This window comes from Cnephaeus nilssonii (genome assembly GCF_951640355.1).
Source record: "Cnephaeus nilssonii genome assembly, chromosome: 17".
NCBI lineage: Eukaryota > Metazoa > Chordata > Mammalia > Chiroptera > Vespertilionidae > Cnephaeus > Cnephaeus nilssonii.
This window is the reverse complement of record NC_137088.1, coordinates 6,983,402-7,007,773: the sequence shown is the minus strand read 5'-3', so window position 1 is coordinate 7,007,773 and position 24,372 is coordinate 6,983,402. Positions and strand designations below refer to the sequence as shown.

Below are 24,372 nucleotides of genomic sequence, written 5' to 3'. Positions count from 1 at the left end.
ACCAGCTTCTCTCTCTCTCCCTCTCTCTCTTCTCTCTCTCTCTCTCTCTCTCTCTCTCTCTCTCTCTCTCTCCCTCTCTCTCTCCTATTTCCTCCCAAGAAGCACTGCCTCTCAGTAATTTGCCTGAGGCAGCCAAGAACTGAATCAATTTTTAAAAAGTGAGAGGGGGGAACAGTGAGCAATGTTTACAGAGTCACTTCCTTTCTGAAATGTAATATCCTTGGGAGACTGCAGGACAGGAAAAAACAAATTCTTGGGGCCTGGGATATGCAAACCCCAGGGTCACTTGCCTCTGGAATCAAGGTTCACAAAGGCAAGTTTCAGTTTCACCCTAGGTTTAGAGGAAGTTAGACTATTTCCCCAATCTTCTGATTATTTTCCCCTAAAAGAACAAGTGAAGGGCGTGGAATGGGGTCTCCGGTGGCTGAACTCCACCAGCCAAATAGAAGGTAGGCAAATCTGCACTGGGGTGAAGCCCACACCTCTGGGCCTCATCTCTGCCCCTCCCCTCCCAGGGGCCTCACTGACTTGAGGCTCCAGAGGCCCAAAATGAGAATCAAAGGAGACCCAAGAGGCCCTGAGAAAGGACCTGAGTGCCATGGCCGAGTCCTTAGGAGACAGCCACTCCTCCCACGGTCTCCTTTCATTCCTGTCCCAGCACACCTTTTTCAGTCCTGAGTGCTCCGCTGCTTTCCCCAGCACAAGGCCTCGCCTGGCACCATGCACCAGGGACTCAGGTGCCACTATGAGGTTAGTATCCTACTCTGTTCTCTCTGATACTCCTTCCCATGTAATTAAAAAAAAAAAAAATAGGGTATTTTAACCTAAAATCTAAAGTATAAACTTAAAACTTGTAAATCATTGAACTTAATATGTTATGGGTTGATTTGTGTCCCCCCCGAAGATGTTGGAGTCCTAACCCCCAGTTCTTATGCAACCGTATTTGGAAACAGGGTCTTTGCAGATGTAATCAAGTTAAGATGGTGTCATTCTGGGGTAGATGGGCCTTAATCCAGTGGCTGGCGTCTTTAAGAGAAGATGGAGCCCTAGCCGGTTTGGCTCAGTGGATAGAGTGCCAGGTTCAATTCCAGTCAAGGGCACATTATCTTGATTGCAGGCTCCTCCCCGGCCCAGGCCCTGGTCGGGGATGGTGCAGGAGGCAATCGATCGATGCATTTCCCTCCCATCAATATTTCTGTCTTTCCTTCTCTCTTCCACTCTCTCTAATCAATAGAAAAATATCCTCAGGTGAGGATTTAAAAAAAAGAGAGAGAGAAGATGGGAATTTGGATACATAGAGACACACCGGCAGATTGTAGTGGTGAGTGCCAAGAATTGCCAGGAGCCACCAGAAGCTGGGGGAGACAAGGAATGAGAACCTTCAGAGTATGGCCCTGCTAACACCTTGATTTCATATGTAGGGTCCAGAACTATGAGAATCAATTTGCTGTTAGAAGCCACCGTTTGTGCTAATTTATTGTGGCAGCCCTAGGAAACTAATGCAAATCGCTCATTTAACCTCACCACCACCTCGGGTTAGGAAATGTTACTACCTCCATTTTCTACACAATTTCAAGTGTGTCTAGGAAGTGGAGAGCCAGGCTTTCAACCTGGGCCGCCTGGATCACAGGCCACGTTCTTAACCATGTGACCAAACTTCCCCTTCTGGTGCTTAAAGTAACAGCCCTTTCCTAAGCTTGAACGTTGACAGGAAAACTTGGATGGCTATAATAACAGGCAATAAGTATCACGTGTTGAGGAAAACGTGGGAAAATTGGAACCCTCATACACGGTTGCTGGGGATGTAAAATGGTGCAGCCACTTTGGAGAACCACCTGGTAGTTTCTCCACTGGTTATAGTTAACACGTGATCCAGCAAATTACACTCCTAGGCCTACAGGGGTGGGCAAAGGTAGGTCTACAGTTGTGAGTACAGGAAAGTTTATTCTTGTATTATTATTGATTATTATATTATTTGCATTATGCAAATCTATTTTTGGCCACCCCTGTATATGCAAGGGAAACGAAAATGTACATCCATACCAACATGTGTACATGAATGTTCATAGTGGCATCATTCGTAAGAACCCCAAAGTGGAAACAAAATATTAGTTCACCGACGGATAAATAACATAGGGTATAGGCATACAATAGCATTCTGCCATTAAAAAAGGATCAAGTGTTGGATATGCCACATCAGAGATGAACCTTAAACACATTATGCTAAGTGAAAGAAGCCAGACACAAGAGCCTACATATTGTATGGCTCCATTGACATGAGATATAGAGAAAAGGCAAATTTAAGACGGAAAGCAGACCAGTGGCTGCCTGGGGTTGGGGTCCAGAATGAGGATTAACTATAAATGAGATCTTAAGGAGAGACACATGTGTTCTAAAATTGATTTATGGTGCTGATTGCAGTCAACTTACTAAAAATCACTGAATTGTATATTTGTAATGGGCACACTGAGGACAACATAACACTGTTTACACATTTTAGGTCCTAAATTTTAGAACCTATCTAGGTCTTAGGACAGAGTGATGACACTATTTAGGTTTTCCAAGCAGTCTCAATGATAAAGTGCTGCGTTTTATTTATCTGGACTTCAGCTGCAGAAAATGCCAGAAGTGAGTTGAAACAGTGCTGGGACAAAATAAAAAACCTTTATTTGGACACTGAGAGGCTAGGAAGCCACTGTCCCCCCTTCTGCAGGGCCTGTGCCAGGTTAATGAACCAATGAAGTCATGACACCTTTTCTTCCTCATCCCCACATCACCTCCGATGTGGACTTCGGCCTGGTGACAGTGACTCCTCTTTCTGCAGAACCAGCCCCCCCCTCCCCGCTGGAGTTCCTCAGTCACGGCAGGTGGCCCACAGCTTCTCTGGCTTTGCACTTCCTTGTCCAAGAACAGACCCAAAGAGGCACGGTGGTATAGGGGGGTGGCTGAAGCGGAGACCCCCGACAGAGCGCTCTCCCTGGAAAAGCTTTCAGGTTTGCAGGGTGTGCAAGCCCTTCTCCCCCAGGTGCTGTATGTCTGTGGCTCCTCTTCAGGGAGATTCTGAAAGCTTGAGTCAGGCCCACCTATTCGCTACTTGAGCTGAATACCAAGGTGACTTATCTGCCTGGCTTTCCCCATAGGGCTTCGTCTCAGTCCAGGATAGCGATGAAGCGGCTCTTGGCAGCAACCAGGCAGGGCAACAGATCCCATCTCTTCCCGGTGCCCCTGGCTCAGGACTTCAGGCCCATCTTGGCCATCATCTCCTCATAGACCGTCCACGCCATGGCTGCCATCAGAGTCCTTCGGAGGACCCGGGGGACACCGCCTCGGAAGAAGCCACGCAGCCCGTAGTCCTAGGAGGGAAACGAATGTCAAAACTCGGTTAAGGAGCAATATCATTATACACCTGCCACAAGAGGGAGGTCTCTCTGTACCCCATTTTTGAGTCTTAGTTTTTAGGCTTTTATAAATAATGTCCAAACTATGACTAATGAGCTCAAGAAGACAATGAACTTCAAAAAAATTTTTTTTTCACCCTGGAAAGAGGCTATTTTTCCAGAGGCTGGTCAGCCATACTGCAGTAGGAGCAGAATTTGGGGATCCCACCCATTTGGACTCCAAAAACTCAGGCTTCAAGATTTGGTGTAGAAACAGTCTCACCTTGTGCTAGGTACCAGGGAGACCATTCTCACCAATGAGAGGGCCAAGAAACGGATTTGGCAACCTTTCGTAGGACAAACGCTTTGGTGTCGTTAAATTCGTAACTTGTCTAGTATTGTCCCTTACTCCAAAGGAGCTTCTGTACATTTTAGTATTGTACTTCTTTTACTGGGCAATGCCTCCTGAAATTAATATCCATGCAATTACCATAAAGTAACATTGTAATAAAAAAAAAGTTTTGGTTTTTTTTTGCTTACTTGCTAAACTCTCTTTCTAGGTTTGCTCCCTCCCAGGGGGATTTATTTCTTGGCTGTGCAGGTGTAGAGCTTGTGCAGTGCACAGAAGCACCAGGCCCCAGTGGCAGTTGAAATCCAGACCAAGGTCTGCTCGCCCAGCCCTGGGCCCTGGGCCCTGGCTCCAGGCAGAAGGAAAAGGTGCCTTTTTGGCAATTTCTCTGCCTAGAGGGAGCTTTTTGGGGGGGAGGAAGGGGAGGGCGGTAATTCACTGTATATTTTTGGTGTCTCTATATAAGAATTAAAGACAAAACACCTCTTTTTCATCCCCCATAATCTGAATTGATTTGTTCATTCCTGCCATTTTCTCATATATTGAAGAATATATTTCAGGTAGGGGCTGGGGGGTGGGGGAGCGGGGAAAATGGGAGATAGCTGTAATAGTATCAACAATAAATATATATACATATCTATCTATCTATCTATCTATCTATCTGAATATATTTCAGACTATATGACTTTAGGTATAGAGAAGAAGAAAGCAGGCAACCTAAGCAGTGTGAAGATATGATCAGATTCATAAATATTTGCTTTTATCTAGGGTGGAACTTGATGCATATGCTCAGGTTTCCTCTGCTGCATAGAAAAATTGACAAGTACAGAAAAATCTAAAGATACAGGTGATAAATTTACCGCAAACAAGAGTATCTGGTGGGTAATAACAGTACATGTTTCCCAAGGGCCAACTCAGTGGCTTTAAATAATACTTCAAAGCATTTACGTCTACTGTACTTGTTATCGTCAGTAACACCATTTGCATAAGAGCAAATGCGAGAAACAAAATGTGCTTGTGGTTTTTTTCTGACTATATTTCCTCCTGGGTCCTTGACAAGTCTCCCCGGATCGCCCGATTCAATGGGTCTGGGGTAGAATCCTACAATCTACATGCTTAACAAATATCACAGGTTGTCCTAATATAGGGCCCCTGGAAAAACAAGCAAACAAAACACTGACCATAGGTTTTCAGCAGTGGCTCTCAATCTTGGCAACACATTGGAACCACTGGGGAACGTAAAATACGGATACCTGGGTTTCACCCCCCAGAAATTCTGCTGTAATCAGCTCAGGTTGTGGGGATTTTTAAAAGCTCCCCAGGTGATGCTACTGTGTAAAGGATAAGGGTTACTGCTACTCTAGAGAGAGTGTCTTAACCACAATGAGAACAAATATTGATTTACAGCCTTACTTTGAAGATGACTGTCACTGCCTGGCCGATCCACCGAAATTTCACTGGGGAGAGCTGCATATGCGTTTTGATGACATCTGCAGGCTGAGTTACCAGGGAGGCCAGAATACCAGCAAATATCCCACAGCTGAAATTTACAACGGGAATAAGGGCTGCATCCAACTGGTCTGAAATACGACAAAGGGAACATTCAGTTGTAAATAGATCTCATTCATCAGATAAACATCAATGCCAAGTTGCCCACTAATTTTTCCCCATAGCCAGAAGGGCCTGGATTCAAACAAAGTTAAGAATTAAAAAATTTAAAGGTAAAACTAATAAGTGTTGATGGAGTGAAAATTCACCTTTTTATAGCCATCACAATTGATTCAAGCAAGAACCAATGCCTAATGCTCAAATGTATGGATGAAGGGAACAAGAAGTTTTATATGGATTTATGTAGATTCAAAGTATCTCCCCACAGAGATACAAATTATAAAAATAATAATAATAATAATTGAGTTTTCAATGGAGATGCTACCTTATCCACATGATAAAAAGTTAACATCGCCCACAATGGGTCAGACTGATGTCATCAGCTTCCCGATGTTAAGGTACTTGGGACACAATATCACTTACTGGTCCTCTTGCAATCTTAGAATCAGGCAGATTTAGGAAGTATGCTTAAGGGCCTCTGTAGAAGTGCTTTATTCCACCCCATTCCCCCACTGAGAATTACAGTGCATCCCTTTCCAAAGGCTGCACGTGGAAGAGCAGAGACCACGCCTGTGATGCCCACTGCACCCCCGCGCCTGCCCTGGCCGGCCACAATGCCCAGGCTCCGTTCTTAAAACTCTGCTGAGGATCTGGAGCTGCTGAGAGCAACAAACAGTCTCACAGTCGCAGAGAAAGTGGTGAGAATGCGCTTCGGGAGATCTCTTCCCCACCACACCTGCTCTCATCCGTACCATGGGGCACGATGGTTTTGGTCTGGTTGTAAAACATCAGGTAGATTCCAGAAAAGGGGGCATCGCGAAGGAGTGTCGCTGTCAGGCCACTGAAGAGGCCCCGGTGGCCCTCGCTGCGGTAGATGCTCCGCAGGGCTGCGTAGACGCTCTCATAGCCGTACCTCCCGCTCTGCCAAGGAAGCACAGAACAGGGGCTCGCACAGTGGCCCTGGGTGTGAGCACTGAAGCCAACGTCAGGGTGGGTGGCATTACCAGGGCACGGGGGCCTTGGCTCACACATGGCTTGGCCTGAATACTCAAATGGGTTCTCTGGGAGGTGACAGCAGTGGCCACTTGACTCAAGGAGCTTCATGCCTCTGTTTACCCACCCTGAGGGCCTAACGTGGTCAAACTCACCTCGTAACGTGTCTTGATCACAGTGATAGGCAACATGCAGACCCCTGCAACCGAGCGAGAGCTCACCCCCAGCATGACAGACTCCATGGCAGTGGGGGGGTGGCCTCGCAGGAAGTATTGCTTCAGAGAGTAGAGAGTCCCGAAGTAGATTCCAACACCAGGGACACACCTCACAATGGACTGCAGGGAGGGGTGGTGGTGGTAAGAGTTGGAGGAGGAAAGAAATCAAAGACCGGTACTGTCAGATACTGTCTTAGCTGGGTTTTCCCAAAGGACCCAGGATTTGCATGCAAGTAGTTGATTTAAGGTGTGGAGGGAACACCAACAGGAGAGAGGGAAGACGGTCCATCAGTTACTCCCATGGGCAACGGAATCCCTTTGGGGAGCTCTGGGCACGGGTGGAGGACGTGCCTCAGAGTTACCCCTCCACCCGAGGAGGGGGGTGAGGTAGAAGCTGCACCAGCAAGCCAGACCTTGTTAGAGTGCAGGGGCACGTCCCCCAGCCCTCACACAGCAAGTGAGCCGCCGCGAGACAGGCAGGAGGACCGTGCAGGTCCTCCCACCACTTCCGCCGCTCACGTCTGCTGAAAGGAGGGTACGTGGGGTGGACGAGAAATGGCGAGTTATGAAGGAGCGGGTGCAAGAAGAAGATCCAAAAGGCAGCTTACAGGGGACATCCCTTTCCACAGGCCCAGAAGACTCTCGGTGCGGACCACCTGCAGGAGCAGAGTGAGCATCCCCACGCGCCTGGATCTGAGGGCAGACAACAGGGAGGCAGGGAGGGAAAGTCACAGACCACATCCGCACAGGGCAGCTCCCCGCTCCAAGACTCCTCTGCGTGGACCCGTCAGGGCACTTAAGAATCTACGATGCGCCCTAACCGGTTTGGCTCAGTGGATAGAGCATCAGCCTGCGGACTCAAGGGTCCCGGGTTCGATTCCGGTCAAGGGCATGTACCTTGGTGGCGGGCACATCCCCAGTGGGGAGTGTGCAGGAGGCAGCTGAATGGATGTTTCTCTCTCATCGACGTTTCTAACTCTCTATCCCTCTCCCTTCCTCTCTGTAAAAAATCAATAAAATATATTAAAAAAAAAAAAGAAAAAAAGAATCTACAATGCGTCCTGGAATCTCAGAGTTCTTAAGTGTCGTGATTTGACACTTATGTGTTCATCTGTCCAGTCATCCTACAAGCAATGGGATAACCTGATTTATATCATATCCTTCCAGTTCATACATATTTAGTACACTGCCCACGGTGCTGGACCCAATACGGGGACGCCAAAAGGACACTCCATACTTGCAGCACCGGTACATTACGGGCTAGCACAATAACACGCAAATGTCACCCAGGCAGATCCAGGAAGCTGCACAGGGAAGGACCCCGTTTAATCAACATGAAATTACATCAATTACACTAATTAATGTAAAAAATATTCACAGAGAAGCATATACACAAAACCCACGAAGGCAGGGCCTGGCCTGCTTCCCAGCCCAGCAGCCAACAGAATGGAGGTGGACTTCACACGGTCCAGATGCTCCCGGGCCAGAGAGAGGTTCTGAGACCAGTCCCTCGGGGAGACGGGGGACAGCAGGCCTTACCCCTGGGCCGAGGGCTGGAGTGTCTGCAGGCGCGTTTTGAGGAGATCCAGGGGCTGGAAAAGGAGGGTAGAGCAGGTGCCACTGATGGAGCCGCACAGGAAAGCCTTGATCGCCGGGTGCAACTGCGGGACCAGAGAACGCAGTCAGCGGCGCTCACCTGTGGGAGGCTCTCATAGACGTCACCTGGTGGCGCCCTCTGCTGGCTTCATACTCGGGAGAAGGGAAAAGCGCAGCCAGGAGTGACCGGCGCTGCGAGGTTGTTGAGAGCACAGCACGCGGCAGGGGGCGCTCTCTGGTCTATGTCATCGGGTCCCCACAATAAAAATTATTGCCCTTCTCCTTATCGTCACAAAAGCAAAACCGGCTGAACACAGGGTTTGGACTCTGAACGGCTGGTCTCCAGGCTCCCTGGCTACAGGGCCTGCAGATATTTATAGGAACAAGACAAAGGAAATGAAACCTTCAGCTCGGCCACAGCGTGAGACGTGCGCCACTTCCTGTGGAACCTATGGGTTTCCTTAATTTAAAACTTTCCCCCTTCCTTTCACCCACCCATCGCTGAGGGTGCGGTAGACTAGGGGCCTTTCCTGGTTTTGCTGGCTCTCCTGTACGCCAGGACTGTCACACACACTGATGAGTCCTGAGGCACCACCCGGAAGGGCAGGCATCCATCAAAAACTCAATGTATCTTATGAACAACAAAGAGACATCAAATACATACCTACCAACAAATGAATCTAAAAATCAAGTGAATCAAAAGTCTGAAGAACAGAATGGACTGGTGAATATAATGGAATCAGGGACATAGAAAGGAAATAGACTGACAATGCTCAGGGGGAAGGGGGTCTGAGGGGTGTGGGAAGAGATTGGACAAAAGTCTGACACCTATGGAGGAAGACAGTAGTGGGGGGGGGGTAAGGGCATGGGGTGGGGTGGGGAATCGGGTGGAGGGGAGCTATGGGGGGGAAAAAAAAGGAACACTTGTAATATTCTAACAATAAAGATTTATTTAAAAAAAATTGGCTCTCAAAAGAAAAAAATTCAATGGACTCCCCCAGGCAAGCGCCAGAGCCCTCACAGCATGCCCCAGGATCCAGCCGCAGTCACACAGGGTTTCAAAAAGTCACTTGCACAAATCCAATCAGGGGCCCTCAAGAAGGACGCGCTGGTATTAATTAAGATGAGTAGGACCAGCAGGCCTTCCAGTGCTTTGACAAAACCATGCTGGGATTAGCCTCCAGCACTCAGATGCGCAGCCTTCTGGCCAAGCGTCCGCCATTCATATTGTTGGAGCCATCACTGCATCCCTGGGGTTGCAGCTTGCCGTAGGTTTGCTGTGGCTGAACCAAGAAAGAAGACAAATGCAGATTTCTACAGAAATTAGGGTTCCCATGGAAGATTTTGAGGAGATGAGGAAGGCTGACATCTTTCAGAGCGCAAAGTGACTTTGGAATGTCAAGAATCTCTCTGGGTTATGTATTCCATGGAAGTTTGTCACTGACCCGAGTTCCTGAACTATGAAACATGAACTTCTGAGCTAAGGAATAGCTCTTAATAGATAAACAATTAAGAAATACTGAAAAATAGCCCTAACCGGTTTGGCTCAGTGGATAGAGCATCTGCCTGCGGACTCAAGGGTCCCAGGTTCGGTTCCGGTCAAGGGCATGTACCTTGGTTGCGGGCACATCCCCAGTGGGGAGTGTGCAAGAGGCAGCTGAATCGATGTTTCTCTCTCATTGATGTTTCTAACTCTGTCTCCCTCTCCCTTCCTCTCTGTAAAAAATCAATAAAAAATATTTAAAAAAAGAAAAAGAGAAATACTGAAAAATAAAAATCCAATCAAAAAGGAAAGCCTTCTCCAAAGAATTACTTGGCAAGCTCCATTCAAAACGGTCTTCTCCCCCTTGGGTTTTTTGTTTGTTTGTTTGTTTAGCTTATGTTTTATTGATTTCAGAGAGGAAGGGAGAGGGAGATCGAAACATCAATGATGGGAATCACTGATCGACTGTCTCCTGCACGCCCCCTACTGGGGATCGAGCCTACAACCCAGGCACGTGTCTTTGACTGGAATCGAACCTGGGACCCCATCAGCCTGCAGATGTTGCTGTTCCTCTTATCTCCTCCAGCTGCAGTCAAACCAGCTAGGGCCCCCTTGTTATCTTACCTTATAATAGAGAAACATGCAAATTGACCGCACCTCCGCTATGCCCACGATTGGGCCGGCGGGAAGCTGGGGGCGGGACTCCGGGTGGCATATCCGCCGTTGAGAAGATCAAGATGGCGGTGCCCATTGGCCGGGCCCATGCCGCCGCTCCCCGGGGTGCCTGGGGCGATCGGCACCCCGGGGGGGGGGCGTGGCCGGACCCATGCCGCCGCTCCCGGGGGTGCCTGGGGCGATCGGCACCCCGGAGGGCGTGGCCGGGCCCATGCCGCCGCTCCCCGGGGTGCCTGGGGCGATAGGCACCCGGGGGGCGTGGCCGGGCCCATGCCGCCGCTCCCGGGGGTGCCTGGGGCAATCGGCACCCGGGGGGCGTGGCCGGGCCCATGCCACCGCTCCCGGGGGTGCCTGGGGCGATCGGCACCCCGGGGGGGGGGCATGGCCGGGCCCATCGGCACCCGGGGGGGCGTGGCCGGGCCCATGCCGCCACTCCCCGGGGTGCCTGGGGCGATCGGCACCCCAGGGGGCGTGGCCGGGCCCATGCCGCTGTTCCCCAGGGTGCCTGGGGCGATCGGCCACCTAGGGGGGCGTGTCCGGCCCCTCCCGCCCCTTCCGCCCCTCCCGGGGGTCCCGGAGGCTATCGGCCACCTGGGGTGGCGTGGCCCGGCCCCTCCCGCCGTTTCCGGGGGTCCCAGGGGCCGAGGCTTTCCAGGCCTTGGGCACCAGCGGGGAGCCTGCACCGATCGCAGGAAACCACTGGGGGTCGGCTCCTGTGATCGGTAGCAGGGACGCTGGGTGCGGCGAGCCCAAGGCCGGGAAAGCCTTGGGCGGAGGCTTTCCCGGCCTTGGGCACCAGTGGGCAGCCTGCATGGATCACAGGAAACCACTGGGGGTCGGCTCCTGCGATCCTTAGCAAGGATGTTGGGTGCCACCGAGCCCAAGGCCACCGCCCGGGGCCAAGCCCGACCCTGAAAAAGGCAGAAGGCGGTGGCCACAGCCAAGGCCTGGGTCCCTGGTGCCTGCAGAAAACTGATGCAGGCAGCCAGGTGAATGAAGGTCTATTGCACGAATCTTCGTGCAAACGGGCTACTAGTTTTTAAATAAATGGCACACGTGGTCCTAAAACACTATTAAGATGAATATAAAGTTGCCTTTATGCACATCATGTAACCAAAATGATTATGATCTGTGATAGTTGCTTCCCAGAGAAGAGAAATTATTCCATATTCCACCAAACAATCAAGTCGCAAGTTATAACTGGAATTACTTAAAAGATTGTTGGGAAAAGGATTAGATAAGTTCAGACAGTAAGTAGTGGAGTTTATAACCACGTTCAAGCAGCTTGTAAAAGTATCAAAGGATGGTAGAATTGGCAAGACAACCTGGCCAGCGTGGCTCAGAGGCTGAGCATCCAGCTATGAACCAGGAGATCATGGTTCGATTCCCGGTCAGGGCATATGCCCGGGTTGTGGGCTCGATCCCCAGTGTGGGGCTTGCAGGAGGCAGCCAATCAATGATTCTTTCTCATCATTGATGCTTCTCTCTCTCTCTCTCTCTCTGAAATCAATAAAAATATATTTTTAAAAAAAGAATTGGGAAGACAACAGTGAAACGGAGTAAAATGTGTAGTACTACAGGTCTGGTCACAAGTCCCCGCCCCCAAGGAGAGGCTCCTGCTCCTTCTGCTAACACATATTCATCCCCTAAGTGTTGTGTTTCTCAGCCTCCACCGAGACTTCGCAGCACCAATGAGCATTCTTCCCTGCACTCTCAGCCTCTCCGTTCCAGTGGCATCCTCTCTGTTGCCTGGAAACAAGCTCGCAAGCCCCCAACTTCCCAGTCTCCTCTCCCTCTTCACGCCTCAGGCCCCCATCACCTGCCATCCAGCCAAGGCTTCTCCACTAAGCTGCCCTGGTGCTTGCCAAGGACCCCCTGCATCTCAGGACCTCATTCCCGTCTTTATCCGTTTCTTACGTGGTCCCTCTGGTGCATCTGAGATGGCTGATGGCCTCCCCTCTCAGTTTGGGGTTCTCTCTCTTCTTCTGGCTGCCCTGCTGTGTCTCCTTTCCCTCAGCCTGCCTGCAGATGTTGCTGTTCCTCTTATCTCCTCCAGCTGCAGCCTCTCAGGGCAACCTCACCCTGCCCACACCCACACCCACACCCACACCACACACAGGCAGCAACACCCACACCTCCAGCCCAGGAGGCTCGGTCCAGACACTGATATTCCCACGCCCCCTCCACCTCCCACTGGCACACAGGCATCTCAACCTCAACATTCCAACATGGAATCTCAGCCAACAGTTCTCCACACACTTGCCTCCTCTCTAATCCACACTGACTTATCCCATGAGACATTTGGGAGACACATAAGACTCCTCAGTCTATCTACTGCTTCATGACCAAGTCCTGATGATGACTCCTCACCCAGAGTCTGCCCCCACCGATCCATCCCGGGCATTCTCCAGCTCTAACTGTGCCAACCCACCCTCCACCGTGCTCCCAGAACAGCACTGGGCAAGGCATCTACACCCACCACCTCAAAAACCTCACAACACTTAAGAGCTAGGTGTTAAACCCATTCGACAAATGAAACTAGAGCTCACACAGGTTACAGATGTGTCCTAAGACCCAGGGTTTGAAGCTGTGGGCCGGAACGCCAAGTTCAGGCTCTTTTCACCACACTCCCAGCCTGAAGTGGGCACGTGGCTCCACCGTTGACCACTACTGGCTTCGTCTTGGGATGCTCTCTCCTGGCTCAGGGATTGCCTCCTACTTCTCCGGCCTCTTTTCTGGGTGGAAATGCTCCTCTTCTTTCCCTGACAACACGCCTACCCCCTCCATCCACTCCCACGGTTCCATCTCCAGCCCTCTGTCCACACTCCTTCCAGAGCTTCAGACCCACATACATATCCACTCACTCAGCTGTGCCACAGGCACATTTCCAACCTGAACGCATCTCTCCCCCTCACCCCCACCTGCTCCTCCTCCTGGCTGCCCTGTCCCAGTGGATGCCGTGCCATTTACCGACCCAGCTGCCCCAGCCAGAAACCTGGGCAGCACCCCTGACTCGGCCCCTCTGCACCTGCTCATCCTACCTCCTAGCAGCTCTCAAATTCACCTTCTGTCATCCCAGCTCAGGGCCCCATCGTCCTCGGTGACAGCCACCACCTCTTCCCTCACCCCATCACTTTGATCCCTCTAGTCCAGTGGTCGGCAAACACATTAGTCAACAGAGCCAAATATCAACAGTACAACGATTGAAATTTCTTTGGAGAGCCAAAATTTTTAAACTTAAACTTCTTCTAACGCCATTTCTTCAAAATAGACTCGCCCAGGCCGTGGTATTTTGTGGAAGAGCCACCCTCAAGGGGCCAAAGAGCCACATGTGGCTCGTGAGCCGCGGTTTGCCAACCACAGCTCTAGTCCATTCTCTACGCGGCAGCCACAGTCATCTTTTAAAACTGCAAATCTGACCACACGCTTCCAGGGGCAAACACCTTCAGGGAGAGACTTGAATTAAAATTTAAAAACAATACTCCTTAATTGTTCCTATTCCTTCCAGGATAAAATCCAAACTGCTGGTTTGCAGAACCTTCCACGAATCAACAGGCCCCACCTTATCTTTGTTGCCTGTGCTCTCAGCCTCCTGCCTCTTACACTCTGCAGTTATAATGGATGGACTCTCTGCCTTCTTCTCACCTGTGAGAACTCTGCCCGAGCTCTTCCCACGTCTAATTAATCTGGGCCTCTGCTTAGACCTTACGCGCCCTGGAAAACCCCCATCAGTGCTTCCACCACACCTGAGCCCATCTCCCTATGACTGAGGGTCCAGGACAGGTCCTGGTTGTACAGCTCATGGGTACTAGCATGGAGCCTGGTACACTGTAGGTGCTCAACTGTCAACAATGAATGAATCAGCCCTGGCTGGTGTGGCTCAGATCTTGGGTTCAATTCCCTGTTAGGGCACATACCCAGGTTTTGGGTTCCATCTCTGGTTGAGGTGCACGCAAGAGGCAACCGATCGATGTTTCACTCTCACATCAATGTTTCTCTCTCTCCCTCTCCTTACCTCTCTCTGTAAAACCAATAAAAAAGCAGGTGAGGATTAAAACAAACAAAAAACAAAAAAAACCCTCCTCCATTACATAAACTATCTTTTTCACATCCTTTTTTTCACAGCACAGTGCTTAGATATATTATTGGCTCAATAAATATGTGGTAAATATATAAATAGAGCTGATAACTATTTGATTTTTTCTAAATAGCCAAAATTATTCAAGGTAAGTAAAATGAGTAATCCAGTTTCTTTGTTTTTCTTTGTTTTGTAGGGCAAAAAGAACCAAACAATACTACACAGGTACACAAATAGTAGCACTTAAATAGTTAGCAAACTCGTTCCCCAAGCAAGTTCTACATCCCTTAAAAAAATAAAATCCGGCATGGCTCAGTGGTTGAGCGTCAACCTATGAACCAGGAGGTCATGGTTCAATTCCTGGTCAGGGCACAGGCCCGGGTTGCAGCTAGATCCCCAGTGTGGGGCGTGCAGGAGGCAGCAGATGGATGGTTCTCTCTCATCAATGATGTTTCTACCTTTCTTTCCCTCCCTCTCCCTTCCTCTCTGAAACCAATTTAAAAAATGTTTAAAAGTAGCCATAACCGGTTTGGCTCAGTGGATAGAGCGTCGGCCTGCGGACTTAAGGGTCCCGGGTTGGATTCCGGTCAAGGGCATGTACCTTGGTTGCGGGCACATCCCCAGTAGGGGGTGTGCAGGAGGCAGCGGATCGATGTTTCTCTCTCATCGATGTTTCTAACTCTCTATCCCTTCCTCTCTGTAAGAAATCAATACAATATATATTTTTAAAATGTTTAAAAGTAAATAAGTAAATCCTAAAACCAGTTAAATTGTAAGTCCAATAACTCTCCCGGCCAGAGCTGGATGCAGCCCCGCCTCCGTCACCACCAATAGGGACTCGGAGGCCCAACCGCGGCAGCCAATCCGGACGCCTGGGGGCGTGGCCTCGCGGCGCCGGCAGACGCACCCATTCGCGGCCCGCTGGGGGCTGGAGACCCAAAGGGGCCCCCCTCTCCGCCCGCAGCGATCCCAACGTCTCCGGCTGGGCGCTGTTACTGGGCCTTGAGATGGTCCAAATAACCATCTGCCCGGGAGTCCTCCCACCTCTGTCACTCCAGGCACCCAACTCTAAGCGACGTCCCGTACCGCCCGCACCTCACGGGCACATCCCCCCGCCCCCATCCTCCAACCTGTCCAGCCCCCCAAGGCCCCGGCAATTCCGCCCATCTCTACCCAGACACCATTCTCTGCACCAGCGCAACCTTGAGTCGTGTGTCCCAAGCTGCGACCCTCTCCTCCCTCCTCCTTGCTCACCAAGTCCCCCAATCTGCACGCACCCGGGGCGCAGGAAAGGGTCCACAAGGGTCGCCGACCCTTGGCACCCTCCCTGAGCGGCAGTCCTGGCCCCTCTGCCTTCCCTTCCCCGCAGTTTACCATAAGCGTTTCCATCCTGTCTCCCACATCTTGAGGTTGCAGCAGCGCCGGGCGTGACTTCTGAATCATGGGAGGGGGGGGGTCTGTGAGTGCACGAGGCTCAGGGGGCTGTCGGAGGTTAGCTCTGGCCCGGCCCTGGCGACTTGGGAGGAGATGACGCGTCTCAAGGCGGGGGCTCTCCACCGTCGGCACCTCTCGGCGTCGGGACCTGCAGGGTCCCGGGCTGCGCGCGTGGCTCCGGGCTGGCGTACGAGCCTGCACCCGGGAACCACTTGCAGCTTTTCACTTGCTTGGCAGACACCGCGGCTCTGCTCTCCGGCACATTCTGCCCAGACTTCAGGGCTGGAGACGATTAGGTTCAATGTATCAGGGGTGGAGACGGCTGGAGGAACTAGAAAGAGCCGGGGGGTTTAACTTCCGGGGTCGGAGGCTGGTCTGGAGCAGGTGAGGGCGCGCTCCTTAGTGCCACCTGGTGAACACATCGGAATTGCAGGGGTTGTCACTTCTAGGAATTTTGTTTTGGGGGCTGTTCCAGGCCCTGGGGATACAGCAGTGAATAAAACAGATGAAGCTGATGCCCTCATGGGGCTTACTTCCTAGCAGGTAATAACAGGTAACATTAGCTGTTGGACCTCCATACCCCTCCATACCCCAGGTGCTGTTCTAAGTGTCTCTCCGTTTTATCTCTTCTGATACTTTCATACTTGGGTTATCGCATATATAGTTCAAATTTAAATTTTACCAACTGTACCCAAACGGTCCTTCACAGCACTTCCCCCGGATTTAGAATCCAATTTAGGGTTATATACTGGTTAGTGGTCATGTCTCTTTAGTCTCCTTCAATCTGGAATAGTTCTTCAGTCTTCCCTTGACAAATATATATATATATATATATATATATATATATATATATATATATATATATATATATATATATATATTAATTGACTTTTTACAGAGAGGAAGGGAGAGGGATAGAGAGTTAGAAACATCAATGAGAAAGAAACATCGATCAGCTGCCTCCTGCACCTACTGGGGTTGTGCCCACAACCAAGGTACATGCCCTTGACCAGAATCGAACCTGGGACCCTTCAGTCCGTAGGCCGATGCTCTATTCACTGAGCCAAACCGGTTAGGGTGACAAACATATTCTTAACATATGACACATACAGAACTAAGCTTCAGTTCTTCTATCCTACTGCAGGCGACGCTTGTCACTGTCAGCTACTGAATGGCAGGTAGGTGGCATCAGAACACAGCTTTGTTACCCTGTATGATCCTCTCACATAAATCAGATATGTATTTTACATGTAAGGAAACTAACTGAAGCATTTAAAGGAAGTTGCCTAAAATTCCACAGCTAAAAAAACAAAAAAGTAACAAAATAAAATTTTCCCTTATTAATTTTACCCTCCTTTGGATCCCTACTATATCAGCCCAGTCATTTTACCCCAGAAACTCCAGTCACTCAAAACAAAATACTATTATTTTATATGCAAAAAACATTGAAATCAGAATTATAACAGCATTTGAAAGTGTTTTTGAGATATGGTTTTCTATATAAAACTTCAATAAATTCCTACTAATACACATTTAATGTGAAATATATCTTGTGTCTATAACCAAATTTCTAAATCTAAAAAGATACTCATACTCCAGTGTAAACCATTTTTGTCTTTTGGAAGAGGAGTGGCTGGGAAAGTAGAGACCCACTTGGAGGCACGGTCCTCACAAAATGTAGTCTGTGCCGGAGGAACGGGAGGAGTGCTGAAAGGAGGAGGATGGTTTCTCCCCCATCTCCTTGGTGATTGGCCTCCCCAAGAAGAGGGAGATGTGGTTGTAACTTGTCTGAAATATTTCTGAAAGATGTTTCTTGAACTTCTCACCCACAAAAGCATAAATAATAGGGTTCACACAGCAGTGAGTGAAGGAAATGATTTCTGTGACATGCGTGGCATAAATCAGCTGCTGGCTCGTGGCACATCCGTCCAAGATGTGCAGGTCGTGCAGGGAAGTGAGGAAGAGGACCACATTGAATGGGACCCAGAAGACTAAAGATGCAATCACCACGATGAGTACCAACTGGATGGCCTTGGTCTTGTTCTGGTTCTGGCAACTCTTCAGCTGGTGCAGGATGCTAGTGTAGCAAAACATCAGGATGGTGAAGGGGATCAGCAGGCCTAAGATATTTATTTCAAAGTGGGTGAAGAGCTTCCACTTTAAAGTCTGGTGATTGTAAGACAAATAACACTGGAGGATGCCATCTTCAGAGGCCACTTGGTAAAAGACTAGCAGTGGGCTGGTGGCCATGACGGCGATCAGCCATACTGCCAGGCTCAGGGCTGTGCCCATTCTGGCTGTCCTCACGTTCATGGCATACACAGCATGGACAATTGCCAGGTACCTGTCCACGCTCATGAGGGTGATAAAGAACATACTGCTGAAGAAGCCAATGTAATAAAAGCCAGAGACTACCTTGCACATTACCGTCCCAAACACCCACTGGGAGAGCTGATAGTGAGTCTGAAAGGGGAAAGAGAAGACAAAAAGCAGGTCAGACAGGGCCAGGTTCAGGAGGTATATGTCTGTGACTCCCTTCAGCTTCTTGCAGATGACAAGGACCAGGATGACCACGCCGTTTCCCAGAAGACCGAATACAAACAGGAGGCAGTAAAAGATGGCAAGAAGCAACTTGCTTTCTCTCTTGATAACTTCCCCATCACAGGGGCTTGAGAGGATATCAGGGTAGTAGTAGTCACTTGTTGTCATGTTGGGCTCGAGTGTATAATCCATCGAGGCAGGAGCACCTGGTCACAGAGGTACCTAAGAGATAGTCAACTTTAAAAATATTTTAATTCAAAAGTACAGACTGAATGCGTCCCCCAACTCCCAACTCATATATTGAAGCCTTAAAGCCCTGTTTCAGACTAAATGTTCTCGCTCCTCTCCCAAGATTTCAAAATGAATCATAGCTCAGTTTCACACATACTTGATTTAGATGATATCTAGATGAATCTTTTTTTAAAAAATATTTTTTTATTAATTTTTTACAGAGAGAGGAAGGGAGAGGTTATAGAGAATTAGAAACATTGATCAGCTGCCTCTTGCATAACCTCAACTGGGGATGTGCCCACAACCAAGGTACATGCCCTTAACCGCAATCAAATCTGGGATCCTTCAGTCCGCAGGCCAACGCTCTTTCCACTGAGCCAAACCTGGTTAGGGCTAGATTAAGCTTTTGATGAATGCTGGAATGGGTTACGATTGTGGAGGATGTTGAAACGGAGTGGGTGTATTTTGCATATGAGAAGGGCATGAGTTTTGCGAGGCTAGAGGGTAGAATGTTGTGGACTGATGTGTGTCCTCCCCCAAAGTCAGATATTGAAGCCCTAATTCCTAATGTGATGTCATTTGGAGATAAGGCTTTCGAAAGGTAATGAAGGTTAAAAGGGTGGCGCCCTGATCTGATTAAACTGGTGTCCTCATAAGAAAAGGATGAGATACCAAAGACACCCCTCTCTCTCTGCACAATGCAATGTGCACACAATGTATTATAGAATGGTACACTATACAGTAGAACTTTGGTTCTCGAACTTAATTCGTTCCAGAAGGCTGTTGGAGAAGTAATTTGTTCAATATGTTTTTGTGTGATATATATCCTTAGGCAAGGAAAACAAAAGAAAAAACAAACAAATGGGACCACATCAAACTAAAAAGTTTTTGCACAGCAAAGAAAACCATCAACAAAATGAAAAGACAACCCACTGAATGGGAGAACATATTTGCCAATGATGCATTGCTAAAGGGATAATATTAAAATTTTATAAAAAACCATTCAACACCAAAAACAAACAAACAAACAATTCAATTAAAAAATGGGCAAAGGCCCTGAATAGACACTTCTCTAAAGAGGACATACAGATTGCCAATAGACATATGAAAAGATGCTCAATGTCACTAATCATCAGAGAAATGCAACTTAAAACTACAATGAGATATTGCCTCACACCTGTCAGAATGGCTATGATTAAAAAAATCCACAAATGACAAGTGCTGGCCAGGATGTGGAGAAAAGGGAACCCTCATACACTGTTGGTGGGAATGTAGGCTGGTACAGCCACTGTAGGAATCAGTGTGGAGGGTCTTCAAAAAATTCCAAATGAAACTGCCTTGACCCAGTGATTCAACTTCTGGGACTATATCCAAAGAAATGTGACACACTAATTGGAAAGAATATGTGACCTCTCCTATGTTCATTGCAGTGCTAGTTAACAATAGCCAAGATTTGGAAGCAGCCCAAGTGCCCATCAGTAGATGCGTAGATTTAAACAATGGAATACTACTCAGCCGTAAAAAATGAAATCTTACCTTTTGCAACAGCCTGGATGAGCCTAGGTGGTATTATGCTATGTGAAATAAGCCAGTCAGAGAAAGACAAATACCATATGATTTCACTTATATGTGAAATATAATGAACAAAATGAAGAAACAAAATAGAAACAGACTCATAGATACAAAGAACAGACTGACAGCTGTCTGAGGGGAGAGGGCTGGAGGGGTGAGTGAAATAGGTGAAGGAATCAAGAAAAAAAAGGCGCATAGATACAGACCACAGATGAAAGAGGGTAAAGGTGATGCATAATGAAAAACAGAGACTAGACTTTGGATGGAAAGCACACAATGCAAATGTTCAGACAATGTATTATAGATGGTACACTTGATACCTATACAGTGGAACCTCGGTTCTCAAACTTAATTTGTTCCAAAAGGCTGTTGGAGAAGCAGTGTGTTCAAAAACTAAATCATTTTTTCCTCATTAGAATGAAAATTGAATTAACTTGTTCCAGACCTCCAAATTATTCTGTTTTCACCTTTCTATGTAAAGTACATGTTTAATGTACAGTTTAATCTATAAGCAAACACTTCTTTTCTTAATTTATCAAACCATCCCCTACTAGCCTTAAACAAATCACTTCAGCACTCATTCCAAGGTCAAATCTTCACTTTTTCACATACCATTGCCTCTGAAAGGCTGTCACTGGCTAACTTCTTTTCATTTATCCAAATCAACAACAACTTTCCTACCCCTTCAATTGCCTGTGATCATTATTTCATGAACACTTTTACACATTTAGCAAAATCAGCATTCCCAAAGCAAATACACACACACACACACATATATTCACAGCACAATTTCCTGAGATGTTAACAAAGTGAGATTTAACGGTAACCTGACTCACATTGTATTCTCTCCTTCGTGGCCTGAGAGATGGTTTTTTTTGTCATACTGATGTATCAGCCTGAAAGGGTTGTCAGGTTGAGAACTGAAATTTATTCCAATAACCAAGACATTTTCTCCATGAATAACTTGGTCAAGAATCCAATTGTTCAAGATGGAAGATGTTCAAGAACTGGTTTGAGTGTATAATTTTATTGAACAATGCAACTCCAATAAATTCATCAGAAAAAAATGATAATTTTTCTCAAATTGATATATTCATTCAAGGTAATTTCAATCTACACTTACTATTTTTCAAGGCATTTGATTGCTGAACACTCAGAAATCCCTATTCACTATGCCACCTTTCTCTAATTTGAAATTCCAAGCAAGATAGCCATTTTTATTTTTAATTTCTTCATTGATTAAGGTATCACATATTTGTCCTCATCCCCCAAGATAGCCATTTTTAAAGATATTAATTTTATTTAAGTATTTACCCAAAATCACAGTTCCCTCAGCCAGAGCCATAGGCAGCCACTAAGACATTCAGGGTTTGTGTAAGCTGGGATATTCAAAGATTAAAAACAAATTTACTTCTTGTGGCAAACCTCTGAAATATTAGCCTCCCCTTGGCCTCCTTCCCAAGAACATAAACATGTTCCTACCTGTTTATATCCTTGTTCTCAAAGGATGATTAACACATACCTTAATTCCAGCCTTTGTTTCAGTTGCTAATTTGTTCTTTTCAGCGTCTGCATGTGTGTTAATGCCTCTGTGGTAAGAGGTTGAACTGGGTTGAGCATCCTGTGTAGTGTGCCACGCAAGCACAGCCAAGGGTTCGGGGAGCCTGAGCAGGGGCGACGAAGGATGGAGAAATGATAGACAAAGAGAAAAAGCTGGGTCTAGGTGGATCTTCTGTGCCTTGCTGAGGCCACAGAACAGATCCAGACTGCAAAGCTGAGGCTTTATTTATAATTAGGGACAAACAAGGTAATCTACAATGTTGTTGTAAGTTTCACTTGTTTTGGCAGCACTTGCTGCCCCTCCCACAGCCCACTAGCTACCCAGGAAAGGTCTAGGGAGCAGTTACAAGATCAAGCTTAATTATGCTTAGAAAACTGTGCCCTCCAAGCTGGGACTTGTTTGCAACTTTGCCAGCAGGTCAGTCCGAGGCTTAACCCTATAACCGCTTCCTACAGTGTAGTGTTGTTGTTTTTTAAATATATACTTACTTTATTGATTTTTTACAGAGAGGAAGGGAGAAGGACAGAGAGTTAGAAACATCGATAAGAGAGAAACATCAGCTGCTTCCTGCACACCTCCTATTGGGGATGTGCCCACAACCAAGGTGCATGCCTGTGACTGGAATCGAACCTGGGACCTTTCAGTCTGCAGGCCAACACTCTACCCACTGAGCCAAACCAGCTAGGGCTATTTTTTTTAATTTAATTTAAAAAAAATAATTCTTTATTGTTGAAAGTATTACAGATGCCCCCCTTTTTTCCCCCATTGACCCCCTCCAACACCCCTTCCCCCGCCCGCCCCAGGCTTCACCACTCTATTGTCTGTGTCCATGGGTTATGTATATATGCATACAGGGTCTTTGGTTCATTATCTCCCACCCACCCACCCTTCCCCCACCTTCCCCCCTAGATTCCATGCTCTGTTCCATGATTCCATGTCTCTGGATCCACTCTTCATCAGTTTATTTTGTTAATTAGATTCCACATATGAGTGAGATCATGTGATGCTTTTCTTTCTCTGACTGGCTTATTTCACTTAGCATATACTCTCCAAGTCCCTCCATGCTGTCTCAAAGGGTAAGAGATTCTTCTTTTTTACTGCTGCATAGTATTCCGTGGTATAAATGTACTACAGCTTTTTTATCCACTCATCTACTGATGGGCACTTGTTTCCAGATCTTAGCTCTTGTAAATTGTGCTGCTATGAACACAGGGGTGCATACAGTAGGTCCTCGGGTTATGTCAGAGATCATTCTTATTTCGAGACATAATGCAATTTTTGCCATAAGTTGTAGTATTTGTTCTAGATCTGAGAAATATGTTTTGGTATTTTAATAGGGATTGCATTGAATCTGTAGATTACCTTGGGTAGTATGGACATTTTAATGATGTTTATTCTACCAGCCCATGAACACGGTATATTCTTCCACTTGTTTATATCTTCTCTTTTTTCAATGTCCTATAGTTTTTTGAGTACAAGTCTCTTACTTCCTTGGTTAAGTTTATTCCTAATTTTTTGTTGCAATGGTAAATGGGATTGTTTGTTTAGTTTCTCTTTCTGAGAATTTATTATTGGTGTATAACAAAGCCACCAATTTTGGGGTGTTGATTTTGTATCCTGCTACATTGTAAAATTCATTGAATCTAGTAGTTTTTCTTGTGGAACCTTTAGGGTTTTCTATGTACTATATCGTGTCATCTGCAAATAATGAGTTTTACTTCCTCCTTTCCAATTCTGATGCCTTTTATTTCCTCTTCTTCTATGATTGCTGTGGCTAGGACTTCTAATACTATCCTATCTAATAAAATAGCAATATGCAAATTAACCACCACTCCTCTACACCCACAAGCCACGCCCACAAAGCCAATCAGGAGCGAATATGCAAATAAACCCAACCAAGATGGCTACGGCCATAGAGAGCAGGAGGGAAGCTTGGGTTTCTGGGCAATGGAGGAAGCCAAGCTTTCCGCCTGCCCTTGCTGGCCTAGGCCTCCACTCAAGGCTACAAAGTTTCAATTATAAAAGATACATAAATCACAACAGAAATGGCTGCCGCCACAGAGCAAGCAGAGGCTTGGCTCTGCTCCAGGCTACAAAGTTTCAATTGTAGAAGATAAATAAACCCCAGATACTAGGGCCTCCACTTGGGTCGCCAGGGGGCATGGCTGGCCTACAAACCACCACAGGCCCCTTGCTCAGGCCGCCCCACACCCCAAAGGAACCCCCACCCTGATCCGGGACATCCTTCAGGGCAAACCAGCCGGCCCCCACCCGTGCACCAGGCCTCTATCCTATCTAATAAAAGAGTAATATGCAGATTGACCATCACTCCAACACACAAGATGGCTGCCCCCATGTGGTCAAAGATCCTGCCTCCATGTGGACACAGATGGCCACCACAAGATGGCCAGCAGGGGAGGGCAGTTGGGAGGCAACAGGCCTGCAAGGGAGGGCAGTTGTGGGTGATCAGGCCAGCAGGGGAGGGCAGTTAGGGGTGACCAAGCCAGCAGAGGAGGGAAATTGGGGGTGACCAGGCCTGCAGGGAAGGGCAGTTGGGAGGGACACAGGCCTGCAGGGGAGAGCAGTTGGGGGGACCAGGCCTGCAGGGGAGGGCAGTTAGGGGTGACCAGGCCTGAAGGGGGGGGCAGTTAGAGGCAAA

General features: G+C 47.8%; 2 protein-coding genes and 1 long non-coding RNA gene across 3 annotated transcripts; 1 reads left to right on the top strand and 2 right to left on the bottom strand.

Moving 5' to 3' along the window:
• Positions 1 to 268: 268 nt before the first annotated feature.
• LOC307113213 lies at positions 269 to 3,272 on the top strand. Its single transcript, XR_013814813.1, has 3 exons — positions 269 to 449; positions 659 to 750; positions 3,141 to 3,272. It is a non-coding gene; the product is annotated as an uncharacterized lncRNA (long non-coding RNA).
• SLC25A38 (solute carrier family 25 member 38) lies at positions 1,680 to 16,126 on the bottom strand. The gene is made up of 7 exons (XM_079794646.1): positions 15,749 to 16,126; positions 8,082 to 8,203; positions 7,151 to 7,235; positions 6,483 to 6,662; positions 6,087 to 6,255; positions 5,140 to 5,306; positions 1,680 to 3,353 (listed from the first exon to the last, which is right to left on the bottom strand). Exons 1-7 carry the CDS (start codon positions 15,815 to 15,817, stop codon positions 3,231 to 3,233), a joined length of 915 nt encoding a protein of 304 aa, XP_079650772.1. The 5' UTR covers positions 15,818 to 16,126; the 3' UTR covers positions 1,680 to 3,230.
• Positions 16,127 to 17,476: 1,350 nt separating this feature from the next.
• CCR8 (C-C motif chemokine receptor 8) lies at positions 17,477 to 18,544 on the bottom strand (the record flags this gene model as incomplete). The annotated part of the gene is made up of 1 exon (XM_079794955.1): positions 17,477 to 18,544. The coding sequence occupies exon 1, from the start codon at positions 18,539 to 18,541 to the stop codon at positions 17,477 to 17,479; it is 1,065 nt and encodes a 354-aa protein (XP_079651081.1). The 5' UTR covers positions 18,542 to 18,544.
• Between the last annotated feature and the right edge of the window lie 5,828 nt (positions 18,545 to 24,372).

Bases quoted from the DNA above. Each gene is read 5' to 3' on its own strand.
- SLC25A38 (XM_079794646.1), bottom strand. From the start codon at position 15,817: ATGATTCAGAAGTCACGCCCGGCGCTGCTGCAACCTCAAGATGTGGGA. The intron at 7,236-8,081 runs GTAAGGCCTGCT...GTCTGCCCTCAG, and splicing joins CTCCAGCCCTCGGCCCAGGG to ATCCAGGCGCGTGGGGATGC. The intron at 3,354-5,139 runs GTAAGGCTGTAA...TTTCCCTCCTAG, and splicing joins CAGTGACAGTCATCTTCAAA to GACTACGGGCTGCGTGGCTT.